Source organism: Carcharodon carcharias, chromosome 13, assembly GCF_017639515.1.
Source record: "Carcharodon carcharias isolate sCarCar2 chromosome 13, sCarCar2.pri, whole genome shotgun sequence".
Lineage (NCBI taxonomy): Eukaryota > Metazoa > Chordata > Chondrichthyes > Lamniformes > Lamnidae > Carcharodon > Carcharodon carcharias.
In genome coordinates this window covers 38449729-38470826 of record NC_054479.1, presented here as the reverse complement: position 1 = coordinate 38470826, position 21098 = coordinate 38449729, and the positions used below count along the sequence as shown (strand labels likewise).

At 40.9% G+C, this 21098-nt stretch overlaps 1 protein-coding gene across 4 annotated transcripts in view; it reads right to left on the bottom strand.

Annotated features, from left to right (window-relative positions):
• Positions 1 to 317: 317 nt before the first annotated feature.
• The window catches only part of ascc2 (activating signal cointegrator 1 complex subunit 2), a 73512-nt gene continuing 52731 nt past the window's right edge, over positions 318 to 21098 (bottom strand). For all 4 annotated transcript variants that reach the window (XM_041201944.1, XM_041201945.1, XM_041201943.1 and 1 more), the window contains 4 exons: positions 16992 to 17210; positions 15009 to 15093; positions 13602 to 13696; positions 318 to 1619 (listed from right to left, as the gene is read on the bottom strand). In XM_041201944.1, the coding sequence (XP_041057878.1) occupies positions 1451 to 1619; positions 13602 to 13696; positions 15009 to 15093; positions 16992 to 17210 (568 nt within the window). In that variant the 3' untranslated portion in view covers positions 318 to 1450. The remainder of the gene's footprint in view (positions 1620 to 13601; positions 13697 to 15008; positions 15094 to 16991; positions 17211 to 21098) is intronic.

The following is a 21098-nucleotide window of genomic DNA, read 5'->3' as shown; positions in this document are numbered from 1 at the left end:
CTTCCCTTTGACATCAGTCTGCATCTTCTGTCCAATTTCTGTATCCCATCTTTTTCTATATTTGTAACATATGAAAATCAAAATTCACAAATTTTAAATTGTATGGTAATTGTTTTTGACATTTCAAGTAGAAATGGTTCTGTAGAAATCAAACCTGAAGAACAAATTTAGTTAGGTTAACAGGGTGATTGAATCTTAACTGGTCTCTGAAGAGACCCAGCAGGCCACTCAGTTGTATCAGGATATTTAGGGATGGGCAATAAATGTCAGCCTTGCCAACGATGGAACTGAAAAAAAGTAAGACCACTGCACACTGATTGATGGCTCATTCTTTATTTGAAAATTATTGTTGAGAGCATTTATATTAGATATTTTCAATTATTGTACTCGAATTGGTCTTAATTATGAGTGGATTTTATAAATATCCATGGTAATTCCAAACCACAGCAAAGGAATCAGATTGTGCAAAACAAGCAATAGTGCACTGAGTAATTGTGAGCGTGCCTGATGCTGATGTGGCATTGATGGCAAAAGTTAAGAATTATGAACTTTCCATATTATCCACAGTCTGCTTGCTGAAACTAACCCCACAAATGAAGAGAAAATCTATTTCAACTCTCAGTTCATTCTTGCTTCAACATCCCCATCTTGTTTTCAGTACAGTCATTGATGTGCAAACGTACTCGGCCATGTATCTGTAGGGTGCAAATCTGCACCTATTGTATCTCCCCTAAGCCTTGTCATTACGGAAGGCATTAAAAAAAATTCCGTAGGCCAGATACCCAGCCTGACCAAAGTCTAACAATGCCGATTCAATATCCAACACCAATGAAATATCCGAAAGCAGGATGTAAGGAAACATTTTTGGGCTGTGAAGTGCTGTATGATATTAAATAAACCCAAAGAATTCCAATTCCAAATTTTTTTGTTTAAAATAAAGTTTCCATTGATTCAACTGCTAGATTTTACAGTGGTCTGGCAATAATGGTCAGGGGTGTTAAATATAGATTTGGGTTTTATCAATTACAGATAGCCTCCAACAAACACAGCCAAATAAGGAGAAAACATTGTAACATTAAGCAACTCCTTTTAAGTATCAGTAAATATACAAAAAAATTACCTCAGTAATGCAATAGCTGATATTCTTACTGTATTACTGTTCATTTGATTCTAGTTTTGACTGTCACTCAAACTGCAACCCCATAGAAGATAAATTTGTCAGTTGACATGACTGAGATTATGAGGCAAAATACTTCAGAGATTGAACACTTTGTCCTGAGGAGAAAAATGAATACAAGCCTTGCTGTGCAATATGTTCCGCTATTATTGCTTGAGAAAGAAAATCTTGGAAAATGAGAGCCCAATTTATTAGCTAAAAAGTGGCCACTGGTGGCAAGCAAGTTTGTGAACTAATTCCAAGGTGGTGAAGGGAAAAACGTTTAAAAAAAATTCATGATGGAATCATTCCTTTATTCCGCTTCCTATCTGCAAGTGATCGACGATTATGATTAGCTCGAAGGGATTTATTGGCCTCTTTCTTTCTTCTCTCCATTAGGGTTTCTTTTGTTTGTCCCTGGCCTTTAGTATTCCCTAAAGAAGCAGTATTGTCATGTTTGAATCTGGAAAACAATAATATATATAAATATGCTTAGAAAGCAGTGTTAAACAAGTTAAACAATTCCTTTGCATCTTTCAGAGAAATCGACCATACTTAAAAAAGATCACAATTGAGTAATTTTGGGAAGGACAGGAGAAAATGTGGGAATGAGCTGGATTTATAATGCACTTAGAGTGCTAAAATATGGATTTCTACATGAATTTCCTAAATACTAGTTGCTAAATCCAGACTTTTCATCAACAATGTGAATTCAAGGTAGGGATCAAATGCTCCTTTAGGGAGAGAGAGATACAATTTCCATTTACATCACACTTTTAAGGAATTACAAGAATTAAAAAGGGAATGTCACAACTAGGGATTTTTAAGTTTTTTTACTTAGGGAGTTAGGGTTAAGCTACACGTTCCTGATATCATCCCAGTTCCAGGAATTTTAAACATTAATTTTCAACGGTCTACCATCCTTCCTGTAGTCTTGACAGAGAGGCAGATGGGTGTCCAAGGCAAAGAGACGATTGATATGTTAACAGCCTCATGCAGGAATTTAGAGCCAACAATGGAATTACCTGGAATAATAGTAAGTTTGCTATCTTCTTTGACACCCAAATATTCACACAAGATGGTTGAAGAAACTAGGACGGATCACCCGGCATCAACCTAGGCACTGGAAATGACGACGACAATCTCAGCCCTGTTAACCCTGCAAAGTCCTCCTTATTAACATCTGGGGGTTAGTGCCAAAATTGGGAGAGCTGTCTCACAGACTAGTCAAACTACAGCCTGACATAGTCAGATAATGCCCCACACACCACCCACCATCCCTGGGTATGTCCTGTCCCACCGGCAGGACAGACTCAGCAGATGGTGGCACAGTGGTATACAGTCGGGAGGGAGTTGCCCTGGGAGTTCTCAATATCAATTCTGGACCCCATGAAGTTTCATGGCATCAGGTCAAACCCAGGTAAGGAAACCTCCTGCAGATTACCATGTACCGCCCTCCATCAGCTGATGAATCAGTGCTCCTCCATTGAACACCACTTGGAGGAAGCACTAAGGGTAGCAAGGAGGCAGAATATACTCTGGGTGGGGGACTTCAATGTCCATCACCAAGAGTGGCTTCGTAGCACCACTAATGGCTGAGCTGGCTGAGTCCTAAATGACATAGCTGCTAGACTGGGTCTGTAGCAGCTGGTGAGGGAACCAACAAAAGGGAAAAACATACTTGACCCTCATCCTCACCAAACTGCCTGCCGCAGATGCAACTGTCCATGATAGTATTGGTAGGAGCGACCACTGCACATTGTGGAGATGAAGCCTTCACATTGTGGATAAGCTCCATCGTGTTGTGTGGCACTACCACCGTGCTAAATGGGACAGATTTTGAACAGATCTAGCAATTCAAGACTGGGCATCCACTATGGGCCATCAGCAGCAGCAGAATTGTCCTTGAACACAATCTGCAACCTCATCACCCGGCATATCCTCCATTCTACCACTACCACCAAGTCCGGAGGTGGGGGGGGGGGGTCAATACTGGTTCAATGAAGAGTACAGGGGGGCATGCCAGGAGCATTACCAGGAATGCCTAAAAATGAGGTGTCAACCTGGTGAAGCTACAACACAGGACTACTTGCGTGCCAAACAGCATAAGCAGCAAGTGATAGACAGAACTAAGCAATCCCACTACCAACGGATCAAATCTAAGCTCTATAGTTCTGCCACGTCCAGTTGTTAATGGTGGTGGACAATTAAACAACTGTGGAGGCGGCTCCGCAAATATCCCCATCCTCAATGATGGGAGAAGCCCAGCGCATCAGTGCAAAAGATAAGGCTGAAGCATTTGCTACAATCTTCAGCCAGAAGTACCAAGTGGATGATCCATCTCGGGCTCCTCCAGAGGTCCCCAGCATCACAGATGCCAGTCTTCAGCCAATTCAATTCACTCTATGTGATATCAAGAAAGGGCTGAAGGCACTGGATAATGCAAAGGCTATGGGCCCTGACAATATTCCAGCACTAATACTGATGACTTGTGCTCCAGAACTTGCCATGCCCCTAGCCAAGCTGTTCCAGTACAGCTACAACACTGGCATCTACCTGGCTTTGTGGAAAATTGTCCAGGCATGTCCTGTACACAAAAAGCAGGACAAATCCAACCCGGCCAATTACCACCCCGTCTACTCTCGGTCAGTAGTAACGGAAGGCGTCATCAACAGTGCTATCAAGCAGCACTTGCTTAGCAACCATCTGCTCACTGTCGCCCAATTTGGGTTCCGCCAGGGCCACTCAGCTCCTGACCTCATTACAGCCTTGGTTCAAACATGGACAAAAGAACTAGACTCCTGAGGTAAGGTGAGAGTGACTGCCCTTGACATCAAGGCCGCATTTGACCGGGTATGGCATCAAGGAAACCTAGCAAATCTAGAGTCAATGGGAATCGGGGGAAACTGTCCGCTGGTTGAAGTCATACCCAGCACAAAAGAAGATGGTTGTAGCTGTTGGAAGTCAAGTCATCTCAGCTCCAGGACATCACTGCAGGAGTTTCTGAAGGTAGTGTCCTCGGCCCAACCATCTTCAGCTGCTTCATCAATGATCTTCCTTCCATCATAAGGTCAGAAGTTAGGAAGCTGGCTGATGATTGCACAATGTTCAGCCCATTCGTGACTCCTCAGATACTGAAGCAGTCCATGTCCAAATGCAGCAAGACCTGGACAATATCCAGGCTTGGGTTGACAAGTAGCAAGTAACATTCACGCCACACAAGCACCAGGCAATAACCATCTCCAACAAGAGAGAATCCAACCATCACCCCTTGATGTTCAATGGCATTACCATCACCGAATCCCCCACTATCAGCATCCTGGGGGTTACCATTAACCAGAAACTAAGCTAGCCATATAAATACCGTGGCTACAAGAGGGAGCGGAATGGCTGTCTAAAGAGGAGTGGAGTTGACCTCAGAAGGAGCTGGTTCTCACCCAGGCACTCGGCAGTGCTGGAATTTGAAAGAAGTGACATCAGGACAAGGGAGAGAGCTGATTGGTAGGTAGTGGGTAAGTGTTTTTTTTTCCACTTTAAAGTGACATACAGAAGTTAAGAGTCTCAGCATTTGTTTTGTTTTAAGAAAAACCAAATAGTTTTCCACTTGGCTTAACTTTAAGGAAGTAGTCTTTTAATTAAAACAAACAAGAAGTATGGCAAGGGAGCTCAGTCCTGTAAGTTGTACGGCCGGCAGCATGTGGAAATTCTTAGGCACTCCACATGTGCAAGAAGTGCCACCGGCTTGACCAGCGTGAGCTGGTTTCGAAGCTTGAGTGCCAGTTGGAGACACAGCACGGCATCCGCAAGGCTGAGGGTTACGTGGATAGCACATTTTTAGATGTGGTCACTCTGCAGCTTAAAGAAGTGCAGTCAGAGGGAGAATGGGTGACCACCAGTCAGAAGAAGGGAGGCAGACAGGAAAGCCCCGGAGTGCATCTCACTCAAGAACCATTTTTCTGTCTTGGAAAATGGTGAGGGTGAAGGTTCTTTTGGAGAGTGCAGCCAGAGGCAAGTTCATGGCACTGTGGGTGCTCAGCTGCACAAGGGGTGAGAAGTAAGAATGCAAGAGCAATAGTGGTAGGAGACCCAATAGTGAGGGGTGCAAAGGGGCACTTCTGCAGCCATAGACATGACTCCAGAATGTTGTGTTGCTTCCCTGAAGCCAGGGTCAAGGGTGTCACAGAACAGCTACAGGGGGAGGGTGAACAGTCAGAGGTAACGGTTCACATTGGTATCAATGACATAGGTAGAAAGAGAGATGAGGTCCTGCAACAAGAATTGAGAGAGCTAGGTAGCAGATTAAAAAGCAGGACCTCAAAGGCTATAATCTCTGGATTATTTCCTGTGCCACGTGCTAGTGAGTATAGGGATAGGAGGATAGAGAGGATGGATGTGTGGCTGAAGAGATGGTGCAGGAGAGAGGGCTTTAGTTTCCTGGATCACTGGGTCTGTTTCTGGTGAAGGTGGGGCCTGTATAAGTTGGACGGGTTGCACCTGAACCAGAACGGGACCAACAGCCTTTGCGGGGAGGTTTGCTAGTGCTGTTGTTTGGGGGCGGGGGGGGGGGGGGTGTTTAAACTAATTTGGCAAGGGGTGAAATACAGAAAGGAGGTACAGCAGGGGGTGATGCACAACCAAATATAGAAGAGAAACTAAGTCAGTCTGGAAGGCAGAGCAAATGTAGACCTGTTAAGGCACAAGGGAATAATGCAAGGCTGGATTGCATCTATTTTAACACAAGGAGTCTTACAAATAAGACAGATGAATTGAGGGTGTTGATTAACACATGGGAATATGATACTGTAGCTTTCACAGAGACATGGTTGAGGGAAGGGCAGGACTGGCAGCTCAATATTCCAGAGTATAGAATCTTTAGGCTTGACAAAGGGCAGGGGGAGTGTAAAAGAGGAGGTGGCATTGCACTATTGATCAAGGAGATCAAAAAGTCAATTACTGCAGTAAGGAGGGATGGTATCTTAGAAGGTTCCTCAAATGAGGCCATCTGAGTAGAATCTAAAAACAAGAAGCGGGCAGTCACTTTGCTGGGAGCATACTGTAGGCCTCCAAACAGTCAGCAGGAGATAAAGGGGCAGATATGTAGGCAAGTCTCAGAGAATTGTAACAAAATAATAGGATAATAATAGTAGGGGATTTCAACTTCCCCAGTTTTAACTGAGATAGTCTTAATGTGAAAGACTTAGAGGAGACGGAATTCTTAAAGTGCATCCAGGAGAGCGTTTTGAACTAGCACATAGAAAGTCCTACAACAGAAGGGGCAGTACTGCACCTAATCTTAGGGAATGAAGCCGGGTAAGTGGTGAAAGTGTCAGTGGGGGAGCATTTTGGGGATAATGACCATAACTCTAAGATTTAAGGTAGTTTTGGAAAAGGACAAAGATGGACTGAAATAAAGGTCCTGAATTGGTGGAAGACTGATTTCAATATGATAAGACGGGATCTAGCCAAAGTGGACTGGGAGCAGAGCTACTTGAAAAATCTACATCAGACTAGTGGGAGTCATTCAAAAGGAAATAGTGAGAGTTCAGGACTAACATGTTCCCATAAATGTGAAGGGTAGGATCAACAAGTCCAGGGAACCCTGGATGTCAAGGGATATAGAGGATTGGATAAGGCAAAAAAGGAGGCTTATGGCAAATACACAGGGCTGAAAATAACGGAAGCTCTAGGAGTATAGAAAGTGTAGGGGGTACTTAAAAAACTAATTAGGAGAGCAAAGAAGGGGCATGAAAAAACACTGGCTGGTAAGATAAAGGAAAATCTCAAGGCATTTTATAAATATATTAAGGGCAAGAGGATAACCAGGGAAAGAGTAGGGCCAATTAGGGACCAAAATGGCAATCTGTGCATGGAGCCAGAGGACTTGGGGTGAGATTTTAAATGATTACTTTTCATCTGTGTTCACTATTGAGAAAGACAATGTAGGTGTAGAAATCAGGGAGGGGGACTGTGATATACTTGAACAAATTAGCATTGAAAGGGAGGAGGTATTAGCGGTTTTAAAAGTGGATTAATTCCCCAAGCCCAGATGAGATGCAATCCAGGCTATGTGAGGCAAGGGAAGAGATTACAGAGGCTCTGACACGAATTTTCAAACCCTCTCTGGCCACAGAAGTGCCAGAGGTGCCACAGGAGGACAGCAAATGTGGTGCCATTATTCAAGAAGGGCAGTTAGGGATAAACTAGGTAATTACAGGCCTGAGAATCTAACATCAGTGGTAGGGAGACTATTGGAAAAAATTCTGAGGACAGAATTACTCCCCACTTGGAGAGGCCGGGATTAATCAGGGATAGTCAGCATGGTTTTGTCAGGGATAGATCACGTCTAACAAATTTGATTGAATTTTGAGAGAACGTGACTAGCTATGTAGACGAGGGTAGTGCAGTTGATGTAGTGTACATGGACTTCAGTAAGGCTTTTAACAAGGTCCTGCATGGGAGAATGGTTAAGAAGGTAAGAGCCCACGGGATCCAGGGCAACTTGACAAATTGAATCCAAAATTGGCTTAGTGGCAGGAGGCAGAGGCTGATGGTCAAAGGTTGCTTTCACAATTGGAAGCCTGTGATGAGTGGTGTACCACAGGGATCCGTGCTGGGACCCCTGCTGTTTGTAGTGTACATTAATGATTTAGACGTGATTATAGGAGGTATGATCAGTAAGTTGGCAGATGACACGAAAATTGGTGGTATTGTAAATAGTGAGGAAGAAAGCCTTAGATGACAGCATGATATAGATGGGCTGGTAAGATGGGCAGAGCAATGGCAAATGGAATTTAATCCTGAGAAGTGTGAGGTGATGCATTTTGGGAGGACACACAGCAAGGAAATACACAATGAATGTTAGGACCCTAGGAAGTACAGAGGATCAGAGGGACCTTGGTGCACATGTCCATGGATCCCTGAAGGCAGAAGCACAGGTAGATAAAGTGGTTAAGAAGGCATATGGGACACTTGCCTTTATTAGCTGAGGCGTAGCATATAAGAGCAGAGAGGTTATGTTGGAGCTGTATAAAACACTAGTTAGGCCACAGCTGGGGTAGTGGGCACATTCTGGTCACCACACCACAGGAAGGATGTGATTGCACTGGAGAGGGTGCAGAGGAAATTCACCAGGATGTTGCCTGGGCTGGAGCATTTCAGCTATGAAGAGAGACAGGATAGGTTAGGGTTGTTTTCCTTAGAGCAGAGAAGGCTGAGAGGGGACCTGATAGAGGTATATAAAATTATGAGGGGCATAGATAGGAAGAAACTTTTCCCCTTAGCGGAGGTGTCAATAACCAGGGGGCGCAGATTTTAAGGTAAGGGGCAGGAAGTTTAGAGGGGATTTGAAGAAATATTTCCTCACCTAGAGGGCGGTTGGAATCTGGAACACACTGCCTGAAGGTGTCGTAGAGGCAGGAATCCTCACAACATTTAAGAAGTATTTAGATGAGCACTTGAAACGTCATAGCATACAGGGTTATGGGCCAAGTGCTGGAAAATGGGATTAGAATAGACAGGTGCTTGATGGCTGGCACGGACATGATGGGCCAAAGAGCCTGTTTTTGTGCTGTATAACTATATGACTCTAAGAGCAGATCAGAGGTTAGGAATCCTACGATAAGTAACGCACCTCCTGACTCCCCAAGGCCTATCCATCATCTACAAGGTACAAGTCAGGAGTGTGATGGAATACTCCCCACTTGCCTGGACGAGTGCAGCTCCCACAACACTGAAGAAGCTTGGCACCGTCCAGAACAAAGCAGCCTGCTTGATGGGCAATACATCCAGAAACATTCACTCCCTCCATCATTGATGCACAGTAGCAGCAGTGTGTACCTGCACTGCAGGATTTCACCAATGCTACCTCGATAGCACCTTCCAAACCCACGACTACTACCATCTCGAAGGACAAGGGCAGCAGATAGATGAGAATACCACCACCTGGAAGTTCCTCTCCAAGTCACTCAACATCCTGACTTGGAAATATATAGCCATTCCTTCACTGTCGCTGGGTCAAAATCCTGGATTTCCCTTCCTAACAGCACTGTGAGTGTACCTACAATGCATGGACTGCAGCAATCCAGGAAGGCAGCTCACCACCACCTTCTCAAGGGCATTTAGGGATGGGCAATAAATGTTGGCTCAGCCAGCGAAGCCCGCATCCCATGAATTAATTTTAAAAATCAGCATGAGTTAGTGTGGTAACAATCCAATCTTGGGAGGGAGGGCGATAGCCGGTTGCATTAGCATCCAACTTCAGACAGGGAGAACAATGACAGGAATCTTAAGTAGTTTTTCATTATTACTAAGTGATCTAAATATTCAACAGATTATTTGTGAACGGGGCTGGGATTTGAGTACCCAGCAAAACAAATTATATTTTCTGCATCAGGTTTAAAAGTCAAAGCAACTGGGACTTAGTTTGTAAATGAAACAAACTGTAGAATTAGTCATTGTCACCAGAGGATATACAAAGAAATCACTTTAATGAAGTATTTGAACGATATGCAATATTTTTCTACAAATCTGATTTAAACATAAGATTTAAACATAAAATAATTGCAGTTGTTCTTATTTGTAAGTTGAGATCACAATTTAGGCCAGAGAAGTTTATTTGGCTCTAAGATATGAAATAGCAAAACGGCAGAGGGAGAGTGGCAGAAACCTGAAGCTTGTTTTAGCTATGCTCTGTTTGGTTTGATCTAAAATTATTTTTTTTTTTTAAAGTGCATTAGAATCTTGTAGTTGTGTGTGAAGTTTTGTGTCTAAATAAAGATGGGTTAAAGAAAGAATAATCAAGAACTATGACAGACAAACTCACAGCTGAAATTGATACAAACAAGGAACAAGAGTATGGCTATTCAGCCTCTTGAGCCTGCTCCACCATTTAATAAGATCACAGCTGATCTGATAGTAACCTGAAATCTGCATCCCACCCACCCTCGATAACCTATCACCCCCTTGCTTACCAAGAACCCATCCACCTCGGCCTTAAAAATATTCAAAGACTCTGCCACCTTATCAGGAAGAGAGTTTCAAACACTCACAATCTCCTGAGTGAAAAAACTATGTCTCATCTGTTTTAAATGGGTGATCGTTTATTTTTAAACTGTGACCCTAGTTCTAGATTCTTCCACAAAAGGAAACATTCACACCACATCCACCCTGCCAAGATGCCTCAAGATCTTATATACTTCGCCTCTTACTCTTCTAAGCTCCAGCGGATACAAGCCTAGTCTGTCTAACCTTTCCTCACAAGACAACATACCCATTCCAGGTATTAGCCTGGTAAACCTTCTCTGAACTTCTTCCAACTCATTTACATCCTTAAATAAGGTGACCAATACTGTACACAGTACTCCAAATGTGGTCTCACTAGTGCACTGTACAACTAAATCATAACCTCCTTACTTTGATATTCAATTCCCCTCGCAATAAATGATGACATTCTATTAACTTTCCTAATTACCTACTATACCTGCGTACGAGCCTTTTACGATTCATGCACTATGACACCCAAGTACCTCTGCACCTCAGAGCTCTGCAATCTCTCACCATTTAGATAATATGTTTCTCTTTTATTCTTCCTGCCAAAATGGACAATTTCCCAAATTATACTCCATTTGCCAGATTTTTGCCCACTCAGCTAAGCTATCTATACCTTTTGTTGTCTCCATATGTCCTATTCACAACTTACAAAGATAAGTAGGAAAGTGTCATCAGCAAATTTGGCAACCATCCCTTCAGTCCCTTCACCCAAGTTATTTATATAAATTGCAAACAGTTGTGATCCAAGCACTGATCCCTGTGGCACACCACTCGTTACATCTTACCAACTTGAAAAAGACCCATTCATACCTACTCTCTGCTTCCTGTTAGCCAGCCAATCTTATATCCAATGCCAATATGTTACCCCCTTTTCCACGAGCTTTTATTTTCCACAATAACCTTTGATGTAGCACTTTATCCAAAAAGCTGGAAATCTAAGTACAGTCAATGTTACTTCTTCAAAAGACTCCAATAAGTTGGTTAAACACGATTTCCCTCTCACAAAACCATGTTGACTCTGCCTGATGACCTTCAGCTTATTTAAGTGCCCTGCTATAACTTAGAACCATAGTAAAGTTACAGCACAGGAGGCCATTTGGCCCATCTTGTCCATGCCTGCCTGAGGACACCCAGGTGACCTTTCTAATCCCACCTTCCTGCTCCCAGCCCATAGCCCTGCAGCTTACAGCACTTAAGGTGCACATCCAGGTACTTTTTAAAAGAGTTTCGAGTTTCTGCCTCTACCAACAACTTGGGCAGCGAATTCCAGACACCAACTACCCTACTGCATAAAAAAGTTCTTCCTCATGTCCCCCCTACACCTTCTGCCACTTATCTTGAATCTATGTCCCCTGGTTCTAGAATTCTCCACCAAGGGAAACAATTTTATCCTGTCCACTCTATCTATTCCCCTCATAATTTTGCACACCTCAATCAAGTCACCTCTCAGCCTTCTTTGTTCTAAGGAAAATAACCCCAACCTATCCAATCTCTCTTCATAGCTACACTTTTCTAACCCTGGCAACATTCTTGTAAACCTCCTCTGCACTCTCTCCAGAGCTATTACGTCCTTCCTGTAATGTGTTGACCAGAACTGCACACAATATTCAGTGTTTTATACAATCCCAACATTATATCCTTACTTTTATATTCTATATCTCAGTCAATGAAGGAGAGCATTCCATATGCCTTCTTTACAACCTTGTCTACTTGAACTGCTGCCTTCAGGGACCTGTGTACTTGTACGCCAAGATCTCTCACTTCATCTAACCCTCTTAGTATATTCCCATTTATTGTATAATCCCTGTAACTGTTTGACCTCCCTAAATGTATGACCTCACACTTCTCTATGTTAAAATCCATCTGCCACTTTACCGCCCACTCACCAACCCATCTATATCGTTTTGGAAATTATGGTTATCCTCTACACTATCCACTACTCGGCCAATCTTTGTGTCATCTGCAAATTTCCCAATTGTGCCCCCCACGTTCACGTCCAAATCATTAATATGTAACACAAACATCCAGGGTCCCAACACCGAGCCCTGTGGAACACCACTTGAGACAGCTTTCCATTCGCAAGGGCATTCATCAACCATTACCCTTTGTTTCCTGTTACAAAGCCAACCTTTTATCCAGTTTGCCACATTACCCTGAATCCCATGGACTTTTACTTTCCTGACCAATCTGTCTTGTGGGACCTTGTCAAATGCCTTGCTAAAATCCATGTACACAACATCCACTGCACTACCTTCATCAACCTTTCTTGTCACTTCCTCAAAGAATTCAATCAAATCAAGACCTTCCTTATACAAATCCATGCTGACCATCTCTGACTAGTCCATGCCTTTCTACATGACAGTTAATCCTATCTCTCAGGATTGATTCTACTAATTTGCTCATCATCGATGTAAGACTAGCTGGCCTATAATTGTTTGACATTTCCTTTGATCTCTTTTTAAACAATGGAACCAAGTTTGCATTTTTCCAGTCCTCCAATACCTCCCCTGTATCTAGTGAAGATTGGAAAATCATCCTCAGAGCATCTGCTATCTCCTCCCTGACTTCCTTCAGCAGCCTCGGAAACAATCCATCTGGCCTTGGTGACTTATCAACTTTCAACGATTTCAACCCTTCGAGTACTTCCTCTCTCTTTATGATTATTCTTTCCAATATCTCGCAGTGTTCCTCCTGGACTATTATATCTACATCCTCCCTTTCCTTTGTAAGCACGGAGACAAATTATTCATTCAAAACCCTTCCCACAGCCTCTGCATCTACACACAAGTTTCCATCTTCATCTCTGATAGGTCCCACTTTTTCCTTAACTAACCTTTTAGCATTAACGTATTGGTAAAACATATTTGGGTTTTCTTTAACTTTGCTTGCTAATCATTTTCATGCCCTCTCTTTGATTTCCTTATTTCCTTTTTTACTTCATCCCTGCACTTCCTATATTCGTCTAGGCTATCTGCAGTGCTTAGTTCTTTGTGCCTATCGTACGCTTTCTTTTTCTGTTTATCTTCCCCTGTATTCCTCTGGACAACCAGGGGGGTCTAGATTTGGCAGTACCAATCTTATTTTTGTAGAGGACATGTCTACTTTCTACAATTAGGATCTCGCTTTTTAGTGCTTCCCACTGGTTTTCCACTGTTTTATCCTCCAGCAGTGCTGTCCAGTCCACCTCAGCCAAGTCCCTTCTCATTTCTGCAAAATTTGCCTTCAAAGTTCAAGATTTTTACTCCTGCCTTATCTCTGTCCTTTTCCATGGTAATGCTAAATCTAACTTCTTTAATAATAGCTTCTAACATTTTCCCTAACATTCCCTAAACTTTTGTTTACGCACTGTTCAGTTTCAAATCATTTATAAAATCATTCTTGTGGTATAGATTCTTACCCTCTTCTGGCATTGAAGGTAGCACGTCTTGCCTCTGCCCTTTCCCTTAGCAATGCTGGATCCTGTACAAACAGGTCCCTCTTTGGGCCTTCCTCCTAGAAATCAGAACAATTTTATTACATTTTTCTATATTTTCAACGACAATAGAATATTTTTTACCTTCACAGAAATAGATCTTTGGTTGCTTGCTAGACAACTTTCACAAGCATTGTTAATTTTGAGACATTCTTCACAATGATTTTATTTGGAATAGAATTCTATAGAAGAACGAATGGCATGGACACATGGCTTGTTGTCTGATCTGTAATTATATTTGTGGTCAACTCATTTGTGCTTTTGCACTCAAATATGAGCACAATTTAGGCCAGGCACTTTTTAAGAATTATTGGTTTATAAATATTTCTGGATTTAATCCATTATTAGGTGCAGAGACATCGCAATATTGAATCAAACCAAATACATAAGTCTCTTCCCTCACCCAAATAATGTATACGGGATGGTAATAATAGATGACGATTCCTGGTAAAGGTACTGAAGGCACTTGGAGAAAGTTAGTATAAGACTAATATATTAGTATTAGTACGATAATCAAGTCTCTTTTTTTTACTTAAAAAGGTATAAGCGAAGCTCTGATAAAAAAAGTGTTACTTTTTCCTCTCCTCACAGATATTTGCTCTCTCAGAGAAGACGGCCATGAATGTGGTAGCTCTCAATTGAATTACTAATTTAACAAAATCAATGCGAATGATTATTGAACAGTTTACAATTACACATATTTATGTTCTGATCGAAATTAAAAAACACCTTTAAGATGAAAGGAATTTTTTCACATAAATAGAATGGGAGAGATTTAAAGTGCATCTCAATTTAGCTAATTGGATGGAATTGAAGCAAAGATTAATCTGCATAATAGTGATTGTAAATAAAAGTGATTCTACTCATGAATAAAGTGATCTCATAATTGTGTAACAAGCTAATTAATTTTCTTAACTGTCTGCATGAAGGAGGAACAAGCCAGGAATAAACTGGATTTCAAACAATAGAATTTGCAAACAAATATTTTAAATGAATATTCATGCCTTCAAAGGATAAATGGAAGTACTACAAACATGATACTGTATAGTTTAACACTCAACATGTTAGGCTTCCCAAATAACCCACTGAATAGCTTACGGGAATGAATGTGAAAGATGGTATGAGGCTTTGAAATAACCATCTCAAATTCACAACTGGTTCAAAATTGGACCTGAGGCAATGCAAAGTAGAATGTCACAAAGATAATTTTCCCACCTAGACGCATCCTCCTTTGGCTAAATATAAAACGCTTTTAAAAAAAAAAAATTGGCTGTCATGTATGTGCTAAATCCCAAATTATTAGATGTCACTACTGTATATAATTTGGATTACCTTTGGTGCTTCGTCTCCAGATTCATCATCATCATCTTCCTCATCCTCCTCTTTTTGTCTCAGAATACGAGGGATTGTAAATGGTCTGGGAAAAACAGTGAAATACAGTATATCTGCAGCTGATAAAGGACCATTTCATTTATAAAATTAGTACAGTGAATGACACACATCCTTAATGCACTTGTCCATTTTTTTTTTAAATCATATATTCATCCAACCTATTTACTATGGAGAAGGTAAAGAACAACCTGCTGAACTAGTGTATCATAAAAGGGTGGTTCCTCGATTCCAGGAGCCTAATTTTAATTCAGCATAGATTTCTTTATTTTAAAAGTGCAACGAAGAAAATTATAAAGTGAAAAATGTAAGGGAACATTTGTCAACTTAAATGAAAATTGACTCTCAAACAACACAGTCTGAGAGAGAAAATTGATGCAGCATGGTAGCACACCATGTTCTGCAACGTCACTGTTTGAACGTCTACATAATCTACATCTATGCACTCCTGTACAAGTCTCACACCATCAAAATTCTTCCCCTGCCTGTTATAAATTCTTCCTATGTCCATGTTTACAATGGAGAGAACCTCTATATTCTTAGCATGCTGTTACATCTTTCCACAGTTGCACCACTGTAGGAACTCAAAACTCCTCAGCCTGTGTTGTAGATGAGCCAAGTCTACATCCACCTTCATGACCTTTTATCCATTCCTAACCTAACAGTTAACATTTCTCCCCAAATTAGTTCATCCAAATGGACAGCTCTTGCTGGAAACCTGTTGTACAAATCTAATAAAATGATTTTAATCTCCAATTTTATTTGATGCTGGTTAAGTTTGTACTCACATCCTCTTGTTCAGCCCAATCAAATCTACAGTTACTATTCAACCATCTTCCCAATACTCTTTGTTCATGTTCTCCACAAGAATAAACTTTCATAGGCAAACCTATACTTGACCACAAGTGCAAAATATCTGGGGTAGCAACCCACAAGGCAAACAATGAACCCTAAAACCACTGGGTAATAAACTCATTATGGTATGGGATATCACAGTGTACTCTTGATTTTAGTTGGCAGATAATTGGCAGACCACATAACTCAGACTGAATTATTACTATAGATATATTATAAGAAGTGGAATTATAGAGAAAAATAAATCAGATTATAGAATTTTACAGCCATTTACAGACAGGTAGCCATTTGGCCCATCATTCACATGCCAGCTCTCAACCATCCACAGTGTCATTCCCCATCATCTTTTAACTTATCTTAAATTTGATGACAATACATCTTCGATATTTTAAATTTGGAAAATAGTTTAATGTAACAAATTGCTTAGGTATTCTCAGTCCCTTTTCCCCCCCAAAGATCCTTCAAATGAGATTATATACTAGTTTCATGGGAACTGTGAATAGACTTGTCTGGAGGCTGATGAGGTTCCTCCCACTTGGTTCCATCCTGAAAACAAATGCCTTCAAGAACAGAGGCCATGAGCTCAACAAGTAGCAGAACATTTACTCTTTCTAAACAACAAAAAGTTCTCTTTGTTGGGAGACTGCAATTTTAGCTGTGCAGTAACACACTTGTTGGCTCCTAAGCTGGTTCCTTGCCAGCTTGGACTTGAAATACTCTGGACCAAGGCAATTAGGGAGAATATCTAATAAGGAGAAATGTGAACTCCATGTACAGTAAAGGGAAACTCTACTTCTGTGAATTTTTCAGTACTTTGTTCAGGAGATAATTAAACATGGTGATAGAATTTCACATGTGAAAGGCACCTTACTAACCAAAATTTTGAAAAGTGTGTAAACAATACCAGATATCTTAAAAATAACAATAATGTATTCTAACAATTAAGTAGAAAAGTCAATAGTATTTATAGTAAAAAGCATAATTGGAAATATATGTAGTAAAGTTAAATGGTTACTTCCATTCTGCATTTTGCAATAATTTTCATCAACAGTGTACATCCATTCATCCTACCTTCTACTGATCAGTTCATCATCCGAATCCACGTCATTTGCTCCTACTTGGTTACCATCATATGTGTCATCATATTCATCATCATAGTCACCAGCATAAAATTGTTCTCCATCTTCTACTGGCACTTTCTCTACTACTATACTGTAGGCATTATACCTTTCCTTCTGCTGTGCAATGTGTGTCTTATCATCTAGCAGCGTTACTCCTTCTTTCCCTTTTCTGAAAAATAGAACACAAAAATCTAGCACTCACTTTTCCAATGATTAACTGGTGTATTTGGGTTATTTAATAAATTCAGATTAATCAGTGACCTGTGTACAAATGATGATTTAGATGTTGCACCATCCCCAAGTTATTGCACTCAAATCAGAGAATGATTTTTTTTCCAATTTATTCTTTTGTGGGATGTGTGCGTCACTGGCAAGGCCAACATTTGTTGCCCATCCCTAATTTCCCTTGAACCAAGTAATTAGCCACATCATTTCAGAGGCTATTTAAGAGTCAACCACATTGCTGTGTGTCTGGAGCCACATGCAGGCCAGATTAGGTAAGGACAGCAGATTTCCTTCCCTAAAAGACATTAGTGATCCAGATGGGTTTTTACAACAATCGACAATGGTTTCATGGTCAGCATTACTGAGACTAGTTTTTCAATTCCAGATTAATAATTGAATTTAAATTCCACCAGCTGCCATGGTGGGATTTGAACCTTTGTCCCCAAATCTGGGTCTCTGGATTACTAGTCCAGTATGTAGTAGTACCATTATGTACTACATTGTGCCACTATGCCACCATCTCCCCCCATCAGTGCAGAAAGCAGCCATTTGGTCCATCATGCCTGTGTCAGTTCTCTCCCTTGTCTTTTCCCCATAGCCCTGAAAATTATTTCCTTTCAAGTAGTTAGCCAATTCTGTTGAAAGTTATTATTGAATCTGATTTCATCACCCTTTCAAGCAATGTATTCAATGTCATAAGAAGCCATTGTGTGAAAAAGCTCTCGACTTACTTCTGGTTCTTTTGCTGATTACCTTGAATCTTTATCCCATGGTTACCGACCCTTCTGCCATTAGAAACAGTTTCTCTTTATTTACTCTATCAAAATCAATTCTGAACACTTGTATCAAATCTGCCTTTAATCTTCTATACTCTAACAACAGCAATCCTAGCTTCTTAGTCTCTCTACATAACTGAAATTCTGCACCCCTGGTACCATTCTCATAAATCTCTTTTTAACCTTCTCCCAAGGCCTTGATATCCTTCCTAAAGCGTGGTCCCCAATATTGGACATAATACTTTGACTGGGGCCTAACTAGTGATTTATAAAGGAATACCATGATTACCTTGCTTTTATACTGCCTGCTGCTGAATTCTATAGGATCCTATATACTTTCCAGCAGACTTCTCAACTTGTTCCACCACCAAAGATTTGTGTACATATACCCCTAATCTCTGTATTCCTGCACCCACTTGAAATTGTATGATTTAGTCTATTTAACTTCTCCTCATTCTTCCTACCAAAATAAATCACTTTGCATTTCTCTGTTATTAAATGGTATCTCCCTTTCGTCTTCCCAATTCACCAGCCTGTCTATGTCTTCCTCAAGTCTGTTTCTATCTTTCTCACTGTTTACTAAAGTTGCAAGTTTCATGTCAAGTGTAAACTTTGAAATTATGCCCTGTATCTCAAGTTAAGGCTATTATTTTACATCAAAAAGAGTAGTGGTCTCAATACGGACCCCTGGGGCATACCAGGCTGAAAATAACTTCACAATTACTTTCTGCCTCTTGGCCAGTTTTGTATTCTCAATATCAATGCCCCTTTAATCCCGTGAGCTTCAATTTTGCTAACAAGTCTATTATCAAATGCTTAATCAAATACCATTTGAAAGCCCTACTGACATCAATTACACTACTTTCATCAGACCTCTTTATCAAGGGCTATAAAGGGCCATGGGGTAGGTGCAAAGACACAGGTTGGCATGGAGATATGAGGGGTAATGGGGTGGGTACAGGGCAGGAGGTGGCATGGAGAGTGCATGGTAGTGGGGAGTGAGGGGGATGTGTGGGTGAGGGCTGGAGGGATGTTTTATGTTTTATTCCTTGTTTAAAAATGTTTGGACACAGTGCTGGAGTTCCAAGGCAGGCCTCTGCACCAGGCGTCCTCCTCACTATTTCCAAGGTCATCTGCACCCACCTTCCCCTGGACCAAAAAAATCAGAAGCGCAGGCAGCCATTTTTAAAGGTCAGGTTCATCGAGCCAGGAATTCTCTTGACTCTGCACAACCCAACTCGCAGACGAAAATCCAGGCTTAAGTCTGTGCAGCTTCAATCCAACTGCTAGTGAGTATGAGTTCATGCCATAAAGTTGGCATTAATGGATAATTTTGTCCAGTGAAACTGCAAGGATGGCCACTCTAGGAAGTTGATATTGCCATATTTATGTAAAAATAAATTATTTTTGAAGGAAGGATCAAAGTGCATGATTAAGACAGAGTGAAAGGTGCCTGTGCTGAATTAAGTGCTCAATACGGACATGGAAACATTCCCATTAAAAGAGGTACAGAAACAACGTATGTAAATGGTACAGTACTATAAAATAAAATTCCAGTTTTCAAATTTAATTCAGAGCTATTTTCTGCTGCCAATTTTCTGTTTTTAATTTTCCTCCTGATGGAGCTGACTCTTGGCGTATTATTCTACTGGTGCTGACAACCCTCTGTTTTGCTTTATGGTCATTCATCCAGTGCAAATTTAAGACAGAGAACATTGGCAGGCTATTTGAAATGCTTAGGGACTTTACAGCCTTCTGGACTGAATATTGAATTCAACAACTTTAGGTTGTAAGCTCCCTCCCCCATCCCCACCCCCTTTCTGTTTCCCCCTTCCCCTTTTTTTTTCCAATAAATTATAAAGATTTTCCTTTTCCCACCTATTTCCATTATATATATAAAAAAAAACCCACTAGAGCTATACCTTGAGTGCCCTACCATCCATTCTTAATTAGCACATTCGTTTAGATAATATCACCAACTTTAATTTTAACACCTATGTGTTCTATTGTACTCTTGTCGTTGACATCTTTTGATGATCTGCTTCTATCACTGCTTGTTTGTCCCTACAACCACACACCCCCACCCCCCCCTCCACCTCTTTGTCTCTCTATCTCTCCGCCCCCCACACACACACCTTAAACCAGCTTATATTTCAACTCTTTCTTGGACTCGAACGCAAGTTCTGTCGAAGGGTCATGAGGACTCGAAACGTCAACTCTTTTCTTCTCCGCCGATGCTGCCAGACCTGCTGAGTTTTTCCAGGTAATTCTGTTTTTATTTGATATGGTTAATTGGTTTCCATGCTAAGCATTTGTGTTAAACTTGATCCTATCTTCATCCAACATCTGTACAGACTTTTTCCAGCAGAGGTCAGTAGAAAACTATTGGGAACTGGCTGACATTTCTCTAGGGGCAATAAAGCCAACTGTACCATGCCAGCTACTGCCCTAACTGAAATCAATTAACTTGACACGAACCAGGAATTAAACCTGGAAGCTAATGGTCTGTATGGCTTATTACTAATCCAGGTGGTGCCTTTATCCATTAAATTATCCTATGACAAATTATTAATTTATTGGGGTAACATGCTGATGTTCACACACAAGCTGCAAAACCTCTACAAAGTATAGTAGGTAGCTTAAAAAGACAGTTAGAAATTTAAGAATCATCCAAGATTGGTAAAGACTATGAATTATGTTTAAGTCTAAATCTGCAACGAAAATACCAAAATAAAATGTAAATTTGTAATCCCATATATCAGAAACACATTCACCTGCTAGCTGTCGCAACCTGATGGGCCACATATGTACATGTGGGCATTCATCAAGTTGAGAACTGCAGGTGTGAATACACTTTCTCACCGAGAAGCAGAATGGATATTGATGTATTAATGTCTGACATCAGGCTAATTCACAACCTATATCCCTAAAGGCAACATAAATAGCTCCACCTCACTTAAGTATTTTTACTTATGCTCAAAAATCTACTAAAATGCACCCACTAGCAGCAGCTTAGGAAGCCTAAAGTTAGACCATGAAAGAGGAGTTACAATGTT